Source organism: Amblyomma americanum, chromosome 4 (assembly GCF_052857255.1).
Source record: "Amblyomma americanum isolate KBUSLIRL-KWMA chromosome 4, ASM5285725v1, whole genome shotgun sequence".
Classification (NCBI taxonomy): domain Eukaryota; kingdom Metazoa; phylum Arthropoda; class Arachnida; order Ixodida; family Ixodidae; genus Amblyomma; species Amblyomma americanum.
Genome location: NC_135500.1, coordinates 6,864,500 through 6,887,552, shown reverse-complemented (window position 1 = coordinate 6,887,552; position 23,053 = coordinate 6,864,500). Strand labels below are relative to the sequence as shown.

Here is a 23,053-nt window from a genome sequence, read left to right as displayed (position 1 = left end):
TTTGCTGAAGGTCACGTGACTTTTTAAGGCGGGAAGAATTGCACATCTGTGTAGAGTTTATTAATGTCATGTAGGAACACACTGAATGTGCTAGCCAAAGGTGTGTCGAAGTGATAGCGTCATTACATTCGACATAACGTTTCGTTCCATACTCCTCGTGACTTTGGTTGAGAATCTAGGACGTCTGGTTTCATATGATGCGAAGTCACGTGAGGGGACTGTCGGCTGATCACAGGGAGTTTATCTTAGCCATCACCTTAGTGTAAGTCACTCATCTTATCAGGATAATAAAGGTGTGACATGATGATGCGGGTTGCAGGACAGCGCCGATGCATATCTGGGCGGGGAGGCAGAGTGGGCGCGGAGGCACGATGAAGAAAAGCATCAATGACTTACGCACCTTCTTCGTTCTACAGCTCATCGCAGTGCTGGCGGCTGTGACGACAGTAGAGGGGCACCGGCAGGAGACTTCTTCGGCTGCGGCGGGACCTGGCTACGATGCGGCTGCATCCTGTGAAGCCGCTTCTGCTCCGGAACCGCCATTATTCTCGACTGGCTTCGTGGCCATACGACCCCTGGGGATCCACCACTGCGCAGCAGCAACATCAACGTCATGACACTCGGAACGTATAAAACCAGGCATCGAGTGCTCACTTGTCAGTGGGCGCGGAGGCATGATGAAGAAAAGCATCAAAGACTTACGCACCTTCTTCGTTCTACCGCTCATCGCAGTGCTGGCGGCTGGGACGACAGCAGAGGGCCACCGGCGGGAGACTTATTCGGCTGCGGCGGGACCTGGCTACGATGCGGCTGCATCGTGTGAAGCCGCTTCTGCTCCGGAACCGCCATTATTCTCGACTGGCTTCGTGGCCATATGACCCCTGGGGATCCACCACTGCGCAGCAGCAACATCAACGTCATGACACTCGGAACGTATAAAACCAGGCATCGAGTGCTCACTTGTCAGTGGGCGCGGAGGCACGATGAAGAAAAGCATCAATGACTTACGCACCTTCTTCGTTCTACAGCTCATCGCAGTGCTGGCGGCTGGGACGACAGCAGAGGGCCACCGGCGGGAGACTTATTCGGCTGCGGCGGGACCTGGCTACGATGCGGCTGCATCCTGTGAAGCCGCTTCTGCTCCGGAACCGCCATTATTCTCGACTGGCTTCGTGGCCATACGACCCCTTTGGATCCACCACTGCGCAGCAGCAACATCAACGTCATGACACTCGGAACGTATAAAACCAGGCATCGAGTGCTCACTTGTCAGTGGGCGCGGAGGCACGATGAAGAAAAGCATCAATGACTTACGCACCTTCTTCGTTCTACAGCTCATCGCAGTGCTGGCGGCTGTGACGACAGCAGAGGGCCACCGGCAGGAGACTTCTTCGGCTGCGGCGGGACCTGGCTACGATGCGGCTGCATCCTGTGAAGCCGCTTCTGCTCCGGAACCGCCATTATTCTCGACTGGCTTCGTGGCCATACGACCCCTGGGGATCCACCACTGCGCAGCAGCAACATCAACGTCATGACACTCGGAACGTATAAAACCAGGCATCGAGTGCTCACTTGTCAGTGGGCGCGGAGGCATGATGAAGAAAAGCATCAATGACTTACGCACCTTCTTCGTTCTACCGCTCATCGCAGTGCTGGCGGCTGGGACGACAGCAGAGGGCCACCGGCGGGAGACTTATTCGGCTGCGGCGGGACCTGGCTACGATGCGGCTGCATCGTGTGAAGCCGCTTCTGCTCCGGAACCGCCATTATTCTCGACTGGCTTCGTGGCCATATGACCCCTGGGGATCCACCACTGCGCAGCAGCAACATCAACGTCATGACACTCGGAACGTATAAAACCAGGCATCGAGTGCTCACTTGTCAGTGGGCGCGGAGGCACGATGAAGAAAAGCATCAATGACTTACGCACCTTCTTCGTTCTACAGCTCATCGCAGTGCTGGCGGCTGGGACGACAGCAGAGGGCCACCGGCGGGAGACTTATTCGGCTGCGGCGGGACCTGGCTACGATGCGGCTGCATCCTGTGAAGCCGCTTCTGCTCCGGAACCGCCATTAATCTCGACTGGCTTCGTGGCCATACGACCCCTTTGGATCCACCACTGCGCAGCAGCAACATCAACGTCATGACACTCGGAACGTATAAAACCAGGCATCGAGTGCTCACTTGTCAGTGGGCGCGGAGGCACGATGAAGAAAAGCATCAATGACTTACGCACCTTCTTCGTTCTACAGCTCATCGCAGTGCTGACGGCTGGGACGACAGCAGAGGGCCACCGGCGGGAGACTTATTCGGCTGCGGCGGGATCTGGCTACGATGCGGCTGCATCCTGTGAAGCCGCTTCTGCTTCGGAACCGCCATTCCTCTCAACTGGCTTCGTGGCCATACGCCCCCTGGGGATCCACCACTGCGCAGCAGCAACATCAACGTCATCACACTCGGAACGTATAAAACCAGGCATCGAGTGCTCACTTGACAGTGGGCGCGGAGGCACGATGAAGAAAAGCATCAATGACTTACGCACCTTCTTCGTTCTACAGCTCATCGCAGTGCTGGCGGCTGGGATGACAGCAAAGGGCCACCGGCGGGAGACTTCTTCGGCTGCGACGGGACCTGGCTACGATGCGGCTGCATCCTGTGAAGCCGCTTCTGCTTCGGAACCGCCATTCCTCTCAACTGGCTTCGTGGCCATACGCCCCCTGGGGATCCACCACTGCGCAGCAGCAACATCAACGTCATCACACTCGGAACGTATAAAACCAGGCATCGAGTGCTCACTGGACAGTGGGCGCGTAGGCACGATGAAGAAAAGCATCAATGACTTACGCACCTTCTTCGTTCTACAGCTCATCGCAGTGCTGGCGGCTGGGACGACAGCAAAGGGCCACCGGCGGGAGACTTCTTCGGCTGCGATGGGACCTGGCTATGATGCGGCTGCATCCTGTGAAGCCGCTTCTGCTTCGGAACCGCCATTCCTCTCAACTGGCTTCGTGGCCATACGCCCCCTGGGGATCCACCACTGCGCAGCAGCAACATCAACGTCATCACACTCGGAACGTATAAAACCAGGCATCGAGTGCTCACTTGTCAGTGGGCGTGGAGGCACGATGAAGAAAAGCATCAATGACTTACGCACCTTCTTCCTTCTACAGGTTGGTTATCTTTCCAAATTACCGTTCCCTTCTTTCAAATCGGATAACCGCTTTATCGTCGTGCTTCCGTGCCCAGAAGCAGTGATTGCTCCTTTCTGTTCATTGTTATTGCTCTTATGCGGCGACATCGAAAGCAATCCGGGTCCTGAAGATCTTGCGAACCATGAAAGACATGAACGAATGCTCCAAAAGAATTGAATTAGCGCAAAATACTGTGCTGGAAGGCATGTCAGAACTGAAACAGCATCAGTCGGCTTCACAGGCGATGACTGAAATAAAGGAAAGATTGAAAAAAGCAGAAAATCAAAGTTCGGTTTTCGAGCAATGGCAGCAGGACATGAGAGTTGCATGCCACACTAGAGCGCCTTGAGAAAGACATTATTGCGCTTCGATTCCGTCTTGATGACGCTGAGGACCGATCTAGACGCAACAATTTGGTCTTTTATGACATAACTGACAGTGCAGATGAAACATCGTCCGAATCACAGCAAGAAATTCTCGAACTAATAAAGAACACTACGAAAATTGATATCTGTAGTTCAGATATTTCCCGTGCACATAGAATTGGGCGTTTCGTCAATGACAAAACACGACCACTCATAGCAAGATTTGAGAACTATAAAACAAAAGAACTAGTCATGTCAAAACGGGAGTCGTTGAAGAATACCGGGAAAAGAATTGCTGGAGACTTCTGCCCAGCCACGCGTAATATTAGAAAAGAATTAATAGAGTTTGGCAAATCCAAAGGCGGCATATCCTTCAAACTCGGCTATAAGAAAATTTTTATCGAAGGAAAGTGCTACGGCTACAACGAAAGCGAAGGCGTCATTTACGAAATCGGCAATTCCTCTGGAAATGCGTCTGAAAATGCTCCTGAAAATGCCACTGAAAACGCGAGTGAAATTCAAAGCAGAACTCTCCGCTATGGTCGCGGGAAGTCGACTAGGTAGGACCATGAGAGGGGAGGTGCTTCGAAAATTCTCGCCCGTTCAGTTCTGTACACAAACATACGTAGTCTTTAACGAAAAAAAGATGAATTATGCGCGATGATCGAAAACTGTAATGCTGATATTATTGTATTAACCGAAACGTGGCTAAACAGCAAAATAACGGATAGTGAACTGTTTCATTGTAAAAATAAATATGTTATCTTCCGGAATGACCGGACTGGCAGAGTTTGTGGTGTTGTCCTAATTACTATTAATGAATGCATTGATTGTTTTGTTGCACCTGTTATTACTAATTTAGAGCTATTATGGTGCTGCCTAAATCTTAACTTTAAAAATTTAATAGTAGGTGTATGTTATCGATCCCCCTCGGCCGACACATCCTTCTGCGATAACCTACACGATTCTCTAAATCAGATAGACACGCGTTTCCCTGGTGCTGAACTTTTACTTCTAGGTGACTTCAATTTTCCGAATATCGTCTGGTCACATGATCACCCCTTTTCTAATCCCTCGTCCCCTGAATTAAATCTATTTCTTTCCGTTTGTTCAGACTTCAGCTTATCACAGATAGTTAGTTCTCCTACACGTGTAACAACAAATACATCATCAATTGTCGACCTTATTCTTTCGACAGTAACAGTCAACTTATCGACTGTTTCGCACCTGCCTGGGCTGAGCGATCATGATGTTTTACATTTCACGCTAACTGTGTCTCAAACAAAAACGAGCAGACAAAAATGAAAATTTCGTGATTTTAACAAAACTGACTACCCTGCCATCAACAGCCAACTCTGCTCACTTCTAGATGTGTTTCTGCCATCATATCTTGATCGGTCCATAGAAGCTAACTGGGGCATGTTCAAAAATAAAATTTCTTAGTTAATCATCCGATACGTCCCCCTTAGAACCACTTACACTAGCAACAAAGCACCTTGGTATTACACTCATCTAAACAGGTTATCGAACAAGAAAAAGCGTTTATTTCGTTCAGCTAAACACTCCTCCAAATTATCTCATTGGTTAGCGTACAAAAAAGCGGCCAAATCTTATGTCACGTCTTTAAGGTCAGCTAAGTTTTCATTTTTAAACACTACTCTTCCACAGTTACTAAAAACTAATCCAAAGCGATTTTGGAATGTCATTCGAGGCAACACTAATAAGAGTGTCTTATCACTACTCACCAGTTCTGAGCACTCAGTGCCGCATCATCTCTGTTCAAATGTGCTTAAAAACACTGTGGAGTTCGCTGACCATTCCGCGAACTCGTTGGTCTTGTGTTCGCAAAGGAACGCCGCTCCAGCGGGGCCGAAAGTCCCTAACAAAGGGGCCCGTCCAGTCCCTGCCTCCCCTTCGTGCGGCGGGGGTCCTCGTTTACGCCGCGCCGTCACGGGGATGACCCGCCGGGAAAAACGCGAACCAAGTACAGCTGACGACATGTGGTTGTTAAGGGGTTGACGAGGCTTCGGGGGCGCACGAGGTATTAGCCGAGTGACCGGAAACCCACTATTCCTGTAACGACTGTCTACTTCCCTTAACGACTGTCTTCTCTTTGTTGCTGTCAACAACCTGAGTCATCGCCTCGTCGGCACATGTTTCTAGCGTCTGTGGTGCCGTGGGTGGCGTGGGAACGGAAGTCGCATTTGTAAGCCCACTATTCCTGTAACGACTGTCTACTTCCCTTAACGACTGTGTTCTCTTTGTTGCTGTCAACAACCTGAGTCATCGCCTCGTCGGCACATGTTTCTAGCGTCTGTGGTGCCGTGGGTGGCGTGGGAACGGAAGTCGCATTTGTGTTGTTTGTGTAGTTATTTGAAACCTCCTTCCCAAATGTTTTAATCAGACCTTTTTCCCCAATCTCTGATCAGTGGGCGGACCTTATTTTCCTTTCCCTAACCACTGATTGGCGAGATGGGTCGTTGGTTATCTTATTGGTTGCTGTCCCCGCTAAGGGCGGAGACAGAGGGTTTAAAACCAAGCGCTCTGGGTTGAGCGGGGGCTGAATTCGTCTGATCCACGATTTAGTCATGTAAATAGTTTTCTCCTTGCTTTGTTTCTTCTCGTTTTTTTACCTATGTTGTAAATAAATAGTTAACCTTCTCCTTTCCTTGAGTGCACCGATAACATCGCCCCAGGAAGTTGGATCGCAACTGGCGCAGTCGACACAGGATCGCAACTTCTTTCTACTCAAGGCATTGGACGGAAGGTGAGAAGAACAAGTCGGTGGACAAGCTGTTTGTCCTAAAGGAGAAAACGTGAAGCTGCGTCGAAAGACGACGTCGAGAGCTTCAGGATCACGGGTCGAGTTCGAGAGGACGTCGGAGGCTCAAGTCAGCTAGGAGCTGAAGGAGCCGGGCAACAAGCCATCGAGGGTTCGAGTCAGCGAGCTGCTGAAAAGAACCAGGCGTCCACATCGAACGGGTTCGAGACAGCAAGCTGCTGAAAAGTAACCAGGCGACCAAGTCAAGCCAGTCAAACGAGGCAGAAGTCAGCGAGCTGCTGAGAGATACAGAGCTCAAGTCGTCCGCATCGAGGAGCCTGTCGTCATCACTGAGGACGACGAGATCACCGGGGCAGAGAGCAACCAGTAAGGTAGGAGACCTTTCTGCTTTCTCCGAATTCACCATGTCGGTGTAGTGTTTAGTGCTAGAAATGATAGCACGGAAAACGGAGATGGCTGCCGTATGGTATGATCAGGAGGGCAGGATGCGACGTGTTGAGCAGGAGGAGGCTGAACAGCTAAGTGAAATTGAAAATTTGAAACTGCAAATTGAACTGGAAAAGAGAAAACTTGCACAGATGCAGTTAAAATTAAGACAGGGGGCGAAAGTCGATAGCGAGTTCTTATTCGCATCAGTTCAATGTTTTGTCTGTATGAAATTTGGGCATTCGATGATTGAGTGTCCAAAAGAGCAAGAACAGGATGTTCCCGCGATGAGGGGAGATGTGTGCGAGCTAGTAGCTCAGGTGGAGGTACCGGCGCCTGATAAACCAAGTTCCCAGTCGGAGATGGCTTTTGATAAGGTCAGTCAACCAGATAGGGTAGACGATCTAGCATGCCGCAACTTGGAATCCGAAGGTCAAAATTCTGAAGCCTGTGTGGATGCAGGGACCGAAATTACAAAATGGCAGTGTGCGGTTCTCCAAAGAGCACAAGCTGATCTAACGTTGTGTGCCGTGCCAGAACAGATCGCTGAAGGCATAGAGGCGTTAGTCACACCTGTGAAGCACGCGCTGTCAGAGCGAGCAGATATAGAGCACAACCAGGAGGCGCAGGAGTGTACTTCTCGCAAACAAGCGTTCAGCATTGTGCAAGATCTGGTCGGAGCTAACTCTGAAGCAGCGGGAACGCGCGAGGAAGAGGTAAATCAGGATATGATAGCGGGCACACTCCTTGCAGGCGATGGTAAGCTAGCTGCCACAGATGAGTTGGTTATCCAGCTGGAGCTTACACTGTGCGCAGCGACAGCAGATGTAGCTGTAGGTGTAGGGAAGTTGATAACACTTAAGACTTCCGCGCTGCTAGAGCAGGCAGAAAGGGTGCAGCTGCAGGAAGTAAATGAGAAAGCTAATGTCGAAGAGCATTTCAAAATTTCGCACGAATCTGTTAGCGAAAAACCTGAAGCTTCAGTAGAGCTTCAGGCTGATCCGGAAGCTGCCGATGTTTATGCAGCAGATTGGGAGTTAACAGGAACAGCTGCGAGTTTCGCAGCAGATAGGGAACTGGGGGATTCGGATACTGCACCCATCCCCGTAAGCATAAACATGGAGCATAAGACCTCATTACGAGAAGAGCGGGAACAAGCTGATCAGGGTAATTGTGAGAAAAGAATGCTTAAGGGCAAGGTTTTCTTTGAAGAAAATGTCGGCTGCCAGCCGTACAGGGAGCTAGCGCTAACTGAAGAGCGATGTAAAACTGCATGTGAAGTAGCCGGTGACAGGCCTATCCCAACTGTGAAATTCAAAGAGGCAGAGAACGCAGATACGATGGCAGCAGCAATCTTGGTAGAATGCAGGGAGCTGGTGAGCGTTGTTGCTTTTGATGAAAACGACGATGTAGACCCGATAACGGCGGTAGCCTTCACAACCGGCGCCGTGCCGGATAAATTGGAATTTTGGTCAAATCTTGTGAAGAAAGCTAAAGAGAAACATCAACTCCTTTTTCGAGATGTAGGCGGCTAGAAGTAATTTCTGCCAATTTGGTGCACCGATCTGACATGGTGGATTCTGGAATGTGCAGATTGGTGTCCTAACCTTGTGTGCACGGAACGAATTGAGGCTGTGTATGTGTGTGCGCAGTGCTGCTTGGAACCTTGTGGCCGGACTTTAATGTCACACTGACAGCAAGTGTCCGCGTGACATTCTTGGTTGGGAGGTGTGGAGTTCGCTGACCATTCCGCGAACTCGTTGGTCTTGTGTTCGCAAAGGAACGCCGCTCCAGCGGGGCCGAAAGTCCCTAACAAAGGGGCCCGTCCAGTCCCTGCCGCCCCTTCGTGCGGCGGACGTCCTCGTTTACGCCGCGCCGTCACGGGGATGACCCGCCGGGAAAAACGCGAACCAAGTACAGCTGACGACATGTGGTTGTTAAGGGGTTGACGAGGCTTCGGGGGCGCACGAGGTATTAGCCGAGTGACCGGAAACCCACTATTCCTGTAACGACTGTCTACTTCCCTTAACGACTGTCTTCTCTTTGTTGCTGTCAACAACCTGAGTCATCGCCTCGTCGGCACATGTTTCTAGCGTCTGTGGTGCCGTGGGTGGCGTGGGAACGGAAGTCGCATTTGTAAGCCCACTATTCCTGTAACGACTGTCTACTTCCCTTAACGACTGTGTTCTCTTTGTTGCTGTCAACAACCTGAGTCATCGCCTCGTCGGCACATGTTTCTAGCGTCTGTGGTGCCGTGGGTGGCGTGGGAACGGAAGTCGCATTTGTGTTGTTTGTGTAGTTATTTGAAACCTCCTTCCCAAATGTTTTAATCAGACCTTTTTCCCCAATCTCTGATCAGTGGGCGGACCTTATTTTCCTTTCCCTAACCACTGATTGGCGAGATGGGTCGTTGGTTATCTTATTGGTTGCTGTCCCCGCTAAGGGCGGAGACAGAGGGTTTAAAACCAAGCGCTCTGGGTTGAGCGGGGGCTGAATTCGTCTGATCCACGATTTAGTCATGTAAATAGTTTTCTGCTTGCTTCGTTTCTTCTCGTTTTTTACCTATGTGGTAAATAAATAGTTAACCTTCTCCTTTCCTTGAGTAATGTGAATGTTTGCGAGTAGAACCATCGGGTCATCAAGAAACCCCGATTTCATCATCAAGTAGTTTCCTCTCATCGCCACCGGAAGGGGAAACTCAACTAACACATTTATTATGCCATTTTCATCCCCAGTACTCACCACTCCGATGCCAGTTTTGAATGCTTCCAATTATCAGATCATGGACCCCATAATATTTGAGTCAACAGGTATCAAAGCTATAATAAATAACTTAAAACCCAAATTAGCTTGCGGAGTGGACGAGATCAATATTAAATTTTTGCGAAATACGGTGGAATACAGTTCAATAATACTAGAGTGCATTTTCTCTCAATCGTACAACTCTGGCACTATACCTCTTCACTGGAAATCTGGAAAAGTAATCCCCATCCACAAGTCAGGCCCAACTCATGATCCCCTCAACTACAGGCCCATTTCCCTTACATCTGTACCATGTAAAACCATGGAGCACATTATATACACACATCTTGTTAACTTTCTTGAAAAAAACAACTTTTTCTCAAGTGCCCAGCATGGATTCCGTAAACATTTATCTTGCGAAACTCAGCTTGTCTCCTTCACTAATGAGTTGCATGCCTATCCAGACTCTGGTTTTTCAATTGACTGTATATTTCTTGATTTCTCTAAAGCTTTTGACAAGGTAAACCATGCGCTCCTTCTTCATAAACTAAGCGTCTTAAGCATTGAACCTGCAGTAATTGATTGGATTCGCGCTTTCCTCACGTCCCGCGTTCAGTTTGTAACTACTAATGAAGTTAAGTCACCTTCGGCCCCATTCCACTCCGGCGTTCCGCAAGGGTCGGTTCTGGGTCCTCTCTTATTCTTGATTTACATAAACGACTTGTCTTCTTGCGTTTCTTCCAGAATTTGCCTAATTGCTGATGGCTGTGTTCTGTACCGTAAACTTACTGATAATTCCGATGTCCTATTAGTTCAGAATGACCTTAATAATATTCACGAATGGTTCAGTACATGGTGCATGCCCACGCTTCGTGACCTCGTTCTGAAGAAACATCGTGGGTCCGTTGGCCAGGTTCACAACATGAGCGGCGCCCCGCTTCCGGCCCATGTGCGTCAAGTCCTCGATCTTGGCCCAAATTTCGCTGTTGAGCCCCGAAAAAGTGCACCAGAGCTTCTTGCTATGGTAAGGCATATATCCGGATATGCTCCAGCTCCTGAGGCCAGCAGATGCATCTCAGAAGGTGTCGATGTTCTCTCCCGCCCTAGGAATCAGTCTAAGAAGCTACCCATCAATAAGTCTGTGGACTTTCTACGTGACAATTCTTTGGTACTGCTGACGGCGGATAAGGAAGGGGGTTTTGTCGTTCTGTCTAAGGATAGTTTCAATGAAAAAGCAATGGATGCCGTCCAGTCTGTATGTAAGGAGCGGAGAAAAACAAGTCTTGCGAAGTCTAAATGCAAGGTGAAAAAGTTGTGTAAGCAGAATAACTTAGACAAGCTGTTTACGTCTATATATAACTGTAAAAAGCCTAGCTTGACCATGTTTTTTACTGTTAAGACTCATAAAACCGACGTGCCGTTACGCGTTATTGTTTCCGAGAAAGGTTCCTGGCAAAAATGTTTAGGACTGTTTCTGAAAGAAAAGCTAACAAAACTACCAGTTGACGATCCCTTCCAGGTTGGTTAAGAATTCCCTCGACGTGATTAGCACCCTAGGCTACTACCATGACAAGCAACTGTGCGCTTTTTCTATTGACGTAAAGGACCTTTACTACTCCATTCCGCATGACAGTCTCCTTTTGTGCATTAGGGACGTCATTGACAATTATGGTGCCGTTCGCTTTCAGAACGCAGCCGGCATGTCGGTGGAGAACTTTTTAGAATTGTTATTAGCCTACCTTGAATCCACGTGTACAGAGTGGGAAGGTCGAATTTTTATTCAGAAGAGGGGCATTTGTATAGGTTCCTGCATTGCCCCAATTTTGAGTGATTTCTTTTTAGCTATGCATGACAGAGAACTAAATGACCGCTTAAATGGCACAGCTGTTGCAGCTGTTTCTCGCTTTGTGGATGACTATCTAGTTTTGCTTACCTGTGGGCGCGAAGCCTTTAGTAGGGAAGTGTCCAAAGTTCGAGGTGTATTTTCTGATGTTCTTGCCCCTTTGGAAGTGACTCATGAAGTTCCTGTAGAGGACACAATCAGATTTCTAGACTTGAGCCTGCAGTTTTCACCTTGCAGTGTGTGCTGGTCTTTCGAGCCTATGGCTAATAAACCGTTGCTACCTTATAGTTCCGCGCACTCGAAGCTTGTTAAAAGAGGAATTGTCATGTCAAGCTTCAGGAGTGCACTTACAAAATCCTGTCGACATAAAACCGCACGCAGCTTTAGCAACCAAGTAGGGAGGCTTACTGCTTGTGGCTATCCGCTTCATGTTCTTTCTTCTGTGGCCGATGTTTTGTTGAAGAAACTGAAATGCTCCCCGAGTCCTGAATGTCAAACAAGTAAGCCAGTAGCAGCTATTCAATACATCCACAAGATATCACATAATTTGAAAAGTGTTGGTAAAAGAGTCGGAGTGGATGTTGTTTTTTCGGCTCCCATTAAGTTATCAAGTTTGTGCATGCGCGTCAACAATCCAGGGAAAACTATCCCCGTTTGCACGAAAAATCATGAGCGCAAATTCGGGAAGTGTCAAAAAAATGTCGTGTATTCTATTCCTCTGACTTGTAATAGGTTTTATATTGGCCAGACAGGACAGTGCTTAAATGATAGGCTCAGGCAGCACCGCAACAATGTAGATAATAAAGAGTCCCGTAACCTCAGCATGCACTGTCGTGAGTGCGAGTGCACCCCACAGTTTGAATTTTGCAGAGTTGTGGATAGGAACAGAGATAAGCTGTGCCGCGAAATAATCGAGGCTTCGAACATCAAGACGTATGGTGACACATGTGTAAGCGCTCCATCAGTGTCTTTATCTCAAAAAGAACTTCGCTTCCTGAATCGCACATTTTAGCTTGTGTTGGCTTGCAGAATCCCAGTGCATGAATGAGCTCTTTGCTTTGTTTTCCTTTTTGGTGCCTGAATGTACTTATACGTGCAGCGTGCCAAATAAATGTCAGTTGTTAGTTCAGCGCTGTGTCGTCCGTTTCTTTCTCGGCTCTCTTCTTTGGCTTTCAGCCTTGCGCTGCTTCAAATCAAACTATGAATAACCAACTCGCCCATCAGCTTGTGCTTTCAACACCATCTGGGACTGCCACCGATACTCCCGAAACAGCATCTTATGTGCTGCAGCAGATGTGCGACGACAGAGATGTCGATGATGATTATTTCACGACTGACGCTGAAAACTTTCAGAGTGCGCAGAAAACGCCTAGTGCAAATGTTACGATAGACGTACAAGAAGAAACTGAGGAACATGAGCCCCAACCTACAGCTGAAATGAAGCGAAGTAAGCATACTTTTAATTTGAGCTGTATCATACCAAGTTGCATATTCAAACTGTTTCATTAGTCAATCAGTTTGTGCGACTCAGACGTGCTAAATTCTTTTGCCAACAGGCAAATGTGGATCTGTCTTGCTCTCCTGCCTCGATTTTGTTCTTTTGGTGCATTGTCATGCATTAATTCGATTTGGAAAACATACTTTTGCAGGAAAAAGGAAGCCAAAAACAGCGGGCGATGAAAACCACGAGTTTTTGGAAAAAAGATGGAGCCATGAAAGGGCAATGAAGGAGAAAGACATGCAGCTCGAGATGGAGCGTGCTGCACTTGAAAAGGTGCGCCTCGAGATGAAACAGAGGCGCTGGGAAAAAAGGCAGCAGATGAAGTCCATAAAAATGGAAAATAAGTTCAAGCTGCGTGAGCTGGAATTGGAGGCTCGTGCCAACGAAGTACAAGCAAGAAGGCAACAAAATGAGGCGAACAGTACAAGCCAGCAAGCACTAGTAAATGTGTTGAATTCAATTGCACAGAAATTATGCAGACTAAAATGACAAGAGAATAAAATTATTATCTGACAGAACTATGTGCTTTTAATTGCCTCCATTATGATGCATTTGTACAAACTGAATGCAAAAAATTCTTTCACTGCAAGCTGACAGCACTTCCTCCTGCCAATACATGCCAAAGCTGCTGCTTTTATTTCATTTATTTCATTTATTTCATAATACTGCAGGCCACTGCTTGGCCCAAGCAGGAGTGAACATATAATGATACATAACCAAAAGAATAAAGTTATTCAATATTAGCAGCACACGGAGACCAAAAGAATAAAACCAAAAGAATAAATTTATACAATGTTAGCAGCGCACGGATACCAAAAGGATAAACCAAACAATAAACTTATACAATATCAGCAGCACACGTATACAAAACATACATATAATCAATATTAGCAGGTAAATAGACGATTTAACGCACCAGAAAAATTTTGCGAGGAAAAAACAGATTCCAGTAGCGAATTCCAATCTTGCACTGTTCTAGGGAAAAAACTGTATTTAAAAATGTTAGTTTTGGTGAAAAGGGGAGTAAGTGAATGTTCAAGAACGTTCCGAGTCCTTCTCACTAGAGGACGCTTAATGCACTCCGGTAGCTTCAATTTATTTTTACCTGTTAAACTATTAAACAAGAATACCAATCTATTAATCTTTCGGCGGACTTCTAGCGTAGGAATTTTATTTGACATCATTAACTGCGATGGAGAGTCTTCCCTTTTGTATTTTCCGTATATAAACCTAACCACTTTCCTATTTACTTTTTCAAGGACCATTATGTCCTTTTTCGTGTACGGGTCCCAAACGACTGAGGCATATTCGAGTAAAGACCGCACACAAGTTTCGTAAGCCAATTTTTTCATGTGTGCTGGGGCAGTTTTTAGCTTTCTACGTAAAACCCATAGCTTTCTCATTGCGGCTGTAGAAATATTAGTAATGTGTGACGACCATTTTAACTTACTGTCAAGTGTTATACCTAAATATTTATATTGCTCAACTTCCAAAATCCTATTACCGCGAATAAGGTAGGGCAGCAAACTTGGAGACTTTTTTTCTAGTTATACGTAAGACGACAGTTCTTTCAATATTAAGTTCCATATCCCATTTAAGACACCATTTTTCAATGGCAAAAACTGCTTTTTGTACAGAGCTGTGGTCATATTCGGACGAAATTTGTTTAAACACAACACAGTCGTCTGCGAACAACTTAACAGAAACATCTTCAGGTACGACCGCAACTAAATCATTAACATATATTAAAAACAATGGCCCAAGCACACTTCCTTGGGGGACTCCTGATTGAACATTAACAACACTTGAAGCGGTCTTATTAATTTCTACATATTGCCGTCTGTCTGTAAGGTATGCTTGAACCCACCGAATGATAAAAAAGGCACACCCATACATTCCATCTTATAGAGAAGTTTACCATGTGGCACCTTATCAAAGGCCTTGCTAAAATCAAAGAAAACCACGTCCGTTTGCCCTGACAAATCAAGCACCCGCGCAAAGTCGTGCACAGCCAGAACAGTCTGAGTAACTGTAGATAAACCCTGCCTAAACCCGTGTTGACAATCAGACAGAAGATTATGATCGCTCAGGAACTTTCGCAGGTAGCCGGCTACAATGTGCTCCAACATCTTACAGCAACTGCATGTTATGGAAACAGGCCGATAATTTGAAACTGACAGTCGATCACCTTTTTTATACACAGGAACCACACGTGCTATTTTCCAATCTGAAGGAAGTTTTCCGCATGCTAATGATAGTTTAAAAATGTCTGCTAGGCAACCTGATATTTGTTCTGCGTATCGCCTCAAAAATGCATTCGGAAGACTATCGGGTCCAGCGGATTTTTAGTGTCCAGTTTCAAGAGCATCGCCAGGACACCCTTACGAGTCACTTCAATGCCCTCCTCTGGTGCAGCCGCTGCTTTTATTTCATATTCATCTAATTCTGAAAACACCTCGTAGAAATACTGGTTAAAATTCTCAGCTATTTCGGCAGCGTCCGTGATAGCCTTGTCTCTAACTTTTAATTTGGTAAGTGCATCTTTGGGTCTTCTCAAGCGCCGCAAAAATTTCTGCTGATCAGACTTTAGAAACTCTGCTAAAGTGTGCGAAAAATATTTAGTCCTGGCGCTGCTCACTTTTGATAACAGGTCATGTTTGATGTCTTTAAACAGCGACGTTGAGGTCCCATGCTTTTTACGATATCTCTTAAGTCTACGCTTAATGTGTATAATTTCACGAGTAATCCATGGATGTTTCCGCTTTTTAAATGTTTTTCTGTCTGGAACGTAATCTTTAATACAATGCCTAAGCACATTAGCAAACCGTTGCCAAGAGCTTTCCACATCACATGTAATCACAAGATTTTCTTCAATATAGTCAATAATCGCCACATCGTCAGCTCGACTAAATTCCTTAACTGTAGCAATATCGAGCGCGTGTGTTTTTGATGAAAATTTTCAACTTTCCAGGAAAAAAAAATTAAATTATGGTCAGATATACCGGGTTCAATTGTAACCGTTCCTTCTTTAAATCTTTCGCTAATGAACAGCAGGTCAAGAATTGATGTTTCGCGAGTACATTCAGTAATTATTTGATCAAGACCAAGAGCAAGCATAACATCAAGGATAATATCGCTCGTTTGCGATAAACCAAAAGACAGATTGTTCCAATTTAGTAAAGGCAAATTAAAGTCACCCGTTACAATCACATTCTTGTTTCGTAACAACAACAATCGATCATACAATTTACTCAAGAAGCTTTCATCAGCATCTGGGGCATGATAAACCGCACACAAATGAAACACTGTTTCCTTCACTTTGATTTTTAAAAAAAGGCTTTCATGCTCAGCAATCTGGCTTTTGACGTCAACATCGACACAGGATTTAACAACAACAGCAACACCACCCCCTCTAGATCCTCGGTCCCGCCGATATAACCGATAACCTGGTGGGACGATGTCATCGTCACTGATTTGCTCATGTAGCCAGGTTTTAGTTATGATGCACACCTGCGGATCCAAAGAGAGCAAACATTCTTCCAGTTTTTCCGTTTTGTTTACAATGCTTCTAGCATTGAGAGAAACTAACCGCACATCGGACGTATCTGGCCATTAACTTTCAGATAAAGATGTGGTGTTGCGTTCTATCAATCTCCTAGAGTTTAGAACAGCATCCCATTTATAGAACCGCCCATCAACCTTCAACTTGTCATAAATCAAGGAAACCTTACTTCCAGTCTTTTTTTCAAGTTTTGCACTTTGCCAAAGATGCTTGCGTTTGCACAACGTTTCCGCGCAGTAGTCATTATCGATTCTAATGCTTTCTCCTTTTAGTTTAGACACATTGCTCCAGACTGCTTGCTTTTCCCTATAGTCCTGAAAGTACATTATGACAGGGCGATTAGAAGAACTTTTCCCCATTCTATGAATTCGAGCTACAGATGAACACTGCACTCCCAATTTAGCGGAGAAAACATCATCTATAACTTTCCTGCGCAAATCCGACTCTGATTCAATAGGATCTTCCTGTACGCCAAAAACAATCAAATTTGACCTCCGACTTCTATCTTCTAGATCTTCAAGCCTGGCTTGATGCCGTGCAAGTGCATCCTGCACACCATTCAAAGCTGTGCTTATGTTTTCAATTTCATCTGTTTTCATCCGCAGCTCTTTTACGTTTGCCTCTATGTTACTTAAGCGATCACCAAAGTTGCCCAGTGCTCTTTCTGTAGCCTCTAAACGAAGCCTAATGTCTTTCTGCCCCTCAATGAGTGTCTGAAACATTTCAGCAACTGTTGGACCTGGATTCATCTCTATATCTCCACAAATTAGCAGCATACATGAACAATAGCAGCTATAGGCACAGTTCAGACATGTGCGTGGGTACGGCAAGAGAACAAGAAACCGATCGTCAGATCGTATGGTGCAAACATAACTAACCTGTAGCAGGAAAAGACGTTGCATATTGAGCACCTTGCTTGCAGCGCTTTCGCCGCACCTACTGAAGACGCACGGGTGTGGCGCCGAATTTATAGGGCCAAGGGTCGATGACGTCACGGTCGACAACGTCCGATATCCATGCACCTGTGGCGTCCCCACGGCGACGGTGCTGCCCGATGTGTTATCTTTGATGACCAATTCTTCGGTTGAGACTTGACGAAGCTTGGCGATAGTCTGCGAAGGTGCATGCGTACTTGACAGCAGCAGGACCTGTACCAGGAAAAGACGTTGCATATTGAGCACATTGCTTGCAGCGCTTTCGCCGCACCCACTATTATGGCGGCCCACAGTGGCTGCTTATTGGTAATAGAGCTCAGTGGCTGATTCCTAGAATGCAAGCACTGTATTGTATAATGCCCATGCATGTTAAGGAACCCCGGAGAATCTGAATTTACCACTTCAGCGTCCCTCATAGCTCAAGCGGCTTCGAGAACTTGCGAGCCACAAACAATATGAAACGCATTATTAATACTAGGACAGCTCATTTAGTTCATGTAAGACAAACAAGGTTTTAAAGTGAAGCAAGTACGGCGCACGGTAAAAGTTCAATTAATAAACACTGAACCAATCCTGAGCATTTTTGTCTATGACTGGTTTGGGTGGAGGCAATCAAAGAGGCATGGTGGCTCCAGGTCAAAGTAGTTAGAGACTTGGTTACCATACATGCAAGCATGGCAGTTGGTGAGAATGACGGCTACCCTGTACATTCTAGGCACAGCCTGCAAAAGCAGCCTTTGATTTTTTTTGAAATCAAGAAAAGCAAACTGGGAAATTACTCTCCCGAATCCCCATTCTACAGCCTGCCTAACTGTACTCATGGCAGCATTGAAGTTTTCTTGAGCAGTTGTGAGCCGTGCACCTCCATACGGTTTCATGAGAAGCGGCCGCAGGGGATATGCAGGGTCCCCATATATCACTGCATCATTTCCAGGTACCAGCTCCTCCAGTGTCTCATAAAGTTTGCTTTCTCTCAAGATTCCTGAAATGAGAAAAAAAATCGGTGCATACGATGTTCTGTAATATTACCTGAACAATGCTAACAGCAGCACATCTGGTAAGCAGACACTGAATAGAATACTTTATATATAATAATATCATTGCGTATTAAATCAGAGCAAAATTAATATTGCGTTATACACACTTCGTGCTTTCTTTATGTTTTATGTGTGATAGGGTACCAAACAGAGAGAGAAAAGCAGGAAGGCCGGCAGGTTAACTAGGTGACGCCCAGTATGCAACCAGACACGCAGGAATGGGAACAAAGGGAGAGAAAGGAAAGAAAGAAGAATAGGAAATAATGACACAACAGCGATTTTGTGCAAAACTGAAATACAACAGATAATTCCGACGGTGATTCTGTTACCAAAATGAAACTTAACAGCATCATGCCTGCTGCCTGGATATGGCCCGTCAAGCTGACAGATGAGCCCATTGGGGCACATGAGGGCTTGATACTTCAGTGCGTGGACTCTCTTGTGCCCAGAGAAGTGCACTCTTTGACCTTCTGATGGCCGACATATGGAACGTGCCGTTCCATCAATAAATGCCCAGCAGTTGTCCAGGGGGGCACATTTTAAGTGAACTGCCTGAAATGAGAGACAATGAGATGCGATTAAGCTTAATCACATGTTTACGGACTTCAAGGAGTCACATGTTATAGTTTAAACCGTGGTAACCAGTGTACAAAATATTATGGTGATAGAATATGGAAAGAGAAACTGCAAGTACTGGGTAGTAACACGTGATTTAGTCAAGTGGCATGCAGTGATACCACACACTGCTTGGTGAGCGCTCCCATCGTCTGAGAATTTTTCTTGCCCTGTTCATCAACCACATCACATGAGACGCAACTGAGATATAGGAGCTGCTAAAGTGTTGACACACAACCATATCCTAAGACTTCACATGGACAACTGTGCATATTGTGTCTTTTACATGACTCATTTGGTTTTGGTTTTATGGGGGTTTAACGTCTCAAAGCGACTCAGGTTATGAGGGACTCCGTAGAGGGGGGCTCCGATTAATTTCGAGCACCTGGATTTCTTTAACATGCACTGACATCGCGCAGCACACAGGCATCTAGTTTTACATAATGCAACAAAAATGACACACACAATGAGAGCACTCGCCATGCTTCCGCAGGGTCATCTCTTAAGGAAATAGCACAGCAAAAAGGGAGACCTGCGCAGTTTCCGCCTGAGTGTACTTGACGCCACAACAATCATGCACTTTTCACAGCAACGAATCTGGCTTCTAGATTTCTGCAACTCATTCATTACATGCTAAGACTTCTATTCATAGTGCTATGTAAATTCCTTCTTTTTTCTTTCTGCTGTGAATGTCATGCGACATGCAGAATAAAAAAAGTAAAATGAAAAACTTACGTTGCTCATTTCTTTCAAATAAGACGTGCTCAGCCACTTGTTACACAGCAGGTTGTCAAGCAGTGATCCAAATCTCTGCTCGATGTGCAGCATTGTTTTGTTTGAAATGCTCGATATCACTGAATAGTGGCGGCCAAAGAATTCCTGCAGATCGCACAGTCTGTTCGGGTAGGCCAGTCGCCGCAAACAGATGCACAGGGCTTCTCGCCCAGACACTCGCACTCCCTGAGCGCTTGTTATGTATTCATCATCATCATCATCATCATCATCATCATCACCATCACCATCATCAGCCTTACTACACCCACTGCAGGGCAAAGGCCTCTCCCATGTCTCTCCAATTAACCCTATCCTTTGCCAGCTGCATCCACCCTTTGCCTGCAAACTTCTTAATCTCATCCGCCCATCTAACCTTCTGCCGCCCCCTGCTCCGCTTACTTTCTCTTGGAATCTACTCCGTTACCCTTAAGGACCAGCGGTTATCTTGCCTTCGCATTACATGCCCTGCCTAAGCCCATTTCTTTCTCTTGATTTCGACTTCATTAACCCGTGTTTGTTCCCTCACCCACTCTGCCCGCTTCCGATCTCTTAACGTTACACCTATCATTTTTCTTTCCATGGCTCGCTGCGTTGTCCTTAACTTAAGCTGAACTCTTTTCGTTAGCCTCCACATTTCTGCCCCGTAGGTGAGTACCGGTAAGATTATGCTGTTGTACACTTTCCTCTTGAGGGAAATTGGCAAACTGCCACTCATGATCTGCGAGAATTTGCCATATGCGCTCCACCCCATTCTTATCCTTCTAGTTATCTCCCTCTCATGATCCGGATCAGCTGTCACTACCTGCCCTAAGTAGACGTATTCCATCACAATTTCTAGGCTCTCGCTGCTGATTGGGAACTGTTGTTCCCTTGCTAGGCTGTTGAACATTACCTTGGTTTTCTGCATGTTAATTTTTAGACCCATCGATCTGCTCTGCCTGTCTAACTCATTGATCATGATTTGCAGTTCACCTCCTGAGTGACTCAGCAAAGCAATGTCATCAGCAAATCGCAGATTATTTAGGTATTCTCCATTTATTCTTATTCGCAACTGTTCCCAATTCAGGCCTCGAAATACCTCCTGTAAACATGCGGCGAACAGCATTGGCGAGATCGTGCCTCCTTGCCTGACGCCCTTCCTTATTGGAATTTTATTGCTGACTTTATGGAGGACTATAGTAGCTGTGCAGTTGCTATATATATCTTCCAGCATTTTGACATAAGGCTCTTCTACCCCCTGATTACCCCCTGTTATGTATTCGGGCACTTCTAAAGCGTTCACAAGCGTCCGAAAGTCTGCGTTCTCGAACCTAAAGTAACTTCGGAACGTGCTGTCGCGCATGGTGTCCAGATTCAGCAGGCCGCGCCTGGATGCATAGAGTCTGCATTGCTGTTCACACTCGCGCATCATCACGGCTTCGATGTCGTCCCAGCTTAAAAACGCTAGGCAGTAGGGGTCCGAAACGATGCTAGTACGCACCATGACGTTATTAGGAATCTCGCTCGGTTCGGTTACCTAAATAAAGTCTGGCCCTACCTCCACTGTGCAGAGCACGAGCCATTTGGTCTCGCAACCGGCTATCTGCGTGATTCGACTTGGATAACCTTGGCCGTGCCTTGGCTAAATAGAAAAAAACTTTGTCGCAACATATTTTCACAATTTAACCCCAGATGGCGCCACTGCAACCTACTCTATCGTTGCGTTCAGGTTGGCATACGATAAACTAAAAGTGGCCGTGCGACCTCTTCTGTTACCTCCCGCTAAATGCTTGCGTACAGCGTACGCATGCGCTCATACGCTATACTAAAGGTCTCTAATCTTGCGTCCGCTAATCGGTCATTAGGTCTCAAAACACAACTTATAGCATGCTCCTTCCCGCGTTCGAACCCGACCGCGGCGGCAGCGTTTTTATGGACGAAAAACGCTAAGGCGCCCGTGTGCTGTGCGATGTCAGTGCACGTTAAAGATCCCCAGGTGGTCGAAATTATTCCGGAGTCCTCCACTATGGCACCTCCAATTCTTCCTTTCTTCTTTCACTCCCTCCTTTATCCCTTCCCTTACGGCGCGGTTCAGGTGTCCAACGATACATGAGACAGATACTGCGCCATTTCCTTTCCCCCCCCCCCCAAAAAAACCAATTATAGCATGCTCCTTCCCACATTCGAACACGTGCTCATACCAGACTACTTAGACATAAAATTGAATATTGTCACCGACAAGCGGTTGAAGCACACAGAGCAGATTTATTTAGACGTGCTAGGTGTGCAAGACAGCAGGGAGCTCGAGCGAGGAAGATTGCAAACCTCTAGCCCCTAGAATGCCCAGGGCATGGCAAGTCCCAGTTAAAACAGTTCGGCCGTTGTACGGCGCCACTGGATGGGTTCGCAAGGCTCGCACAGTGGCATTACTGAACCTCTCTGAAGGTTACCGACTCGGTGCCGCAGCAATGAGAAGCAGGAAGAAAAGGGATGTCGCATGTGTCTGGCGCCTGGTGTAGACAAGCCTGAAGCGCTAGCGGACGTGGTACGGCTTCACCCGTGCGACGTGGACGACTTCGGAGGTCGGCCGTCTAGAGGAGCGAACAATTCCTTGAGGTAAAACTTCGTAGTTCACCTCACTCACTTGACGGAGCACCTCGTAGGGGCCAAAATATCGGCGCAGAAGCTTTCCGGAGCGCCCACGCATGCGGATTGGGCTTCAAACCCAGACTTGCTCGCCGAACAGCTCGGTGGCGGAGGTTATAGCGGCGAGCGTCGTGGGCTTGCTGGTGCCGGATGCGCTGTCGGGCGAGTTGGCGGGCGGCCTCGGCGTGACGAACAAATTGGGCAGTACCCATAACAGGTGAGGTACTACTAGTCGGAAGCAACATAGCGTCCAGCATTGTTGTGGCTTCGCGACCATGCACTACACGAAATGGAGTGAAGCGCGTCGTTTCTTGTAGAGGAGTATTATAGGCAAATGTGACGTAAGGGAGTATGGCGTCCCAGTTCCGGTGGTCTGCGTCAACATACATGGAAATCATGTCGGCGATCATCTTGTTGAGCCGTTCGGTGAGTCCGCTCGCTTGAGAGTGGTAAGCGGTTGTTTTCCGGTGACTTGTGCCGCTAAAGCGCATAACCTCCTGAGTAAGGGCTGAGGTGAACGCCGTTCCCCTGTCAGTTACGACGATGATGGGTGCACTTTGACGAAGCACAATGTTTTGAGCGAAAAAGTTCGCAATTTTGTCAGCGGTACCACGGGGGAGAGCTTTAGTTTTACAGTATAGGCTGAGGTAGTCGG

At 46.8% G+C, this 23,053-nt stretch overlaps 1 protein-coding gene across 1 annotated transcript; it reads right to left on the bottom strand.

Moving 5' to 3' along the window:
- Positions 1-17,934: 17,934 nt before the first annotated feature.
- Positions 17,935-21,256, bottom strand: LOC144127732 (uncharacterized). The gene is made up of 4 exons (XM_077660633.1): positions 21,029-21,256; positions 19,735-19,974; positions 18,714-18,936; positions 17,935-18,329 (listed from the first exon to the last, which is right to left on the bottom strand). Exons 1-4 carry the CDS (start codon positions 21,254-21,256, stop codon positions 17,935-17,937), a joined length of 1,086 nt encoding a protein of 361 aa, XP_077516759.1.
- Positions 21,257-23,053: the final 1,797 nt, after the last annotated feature.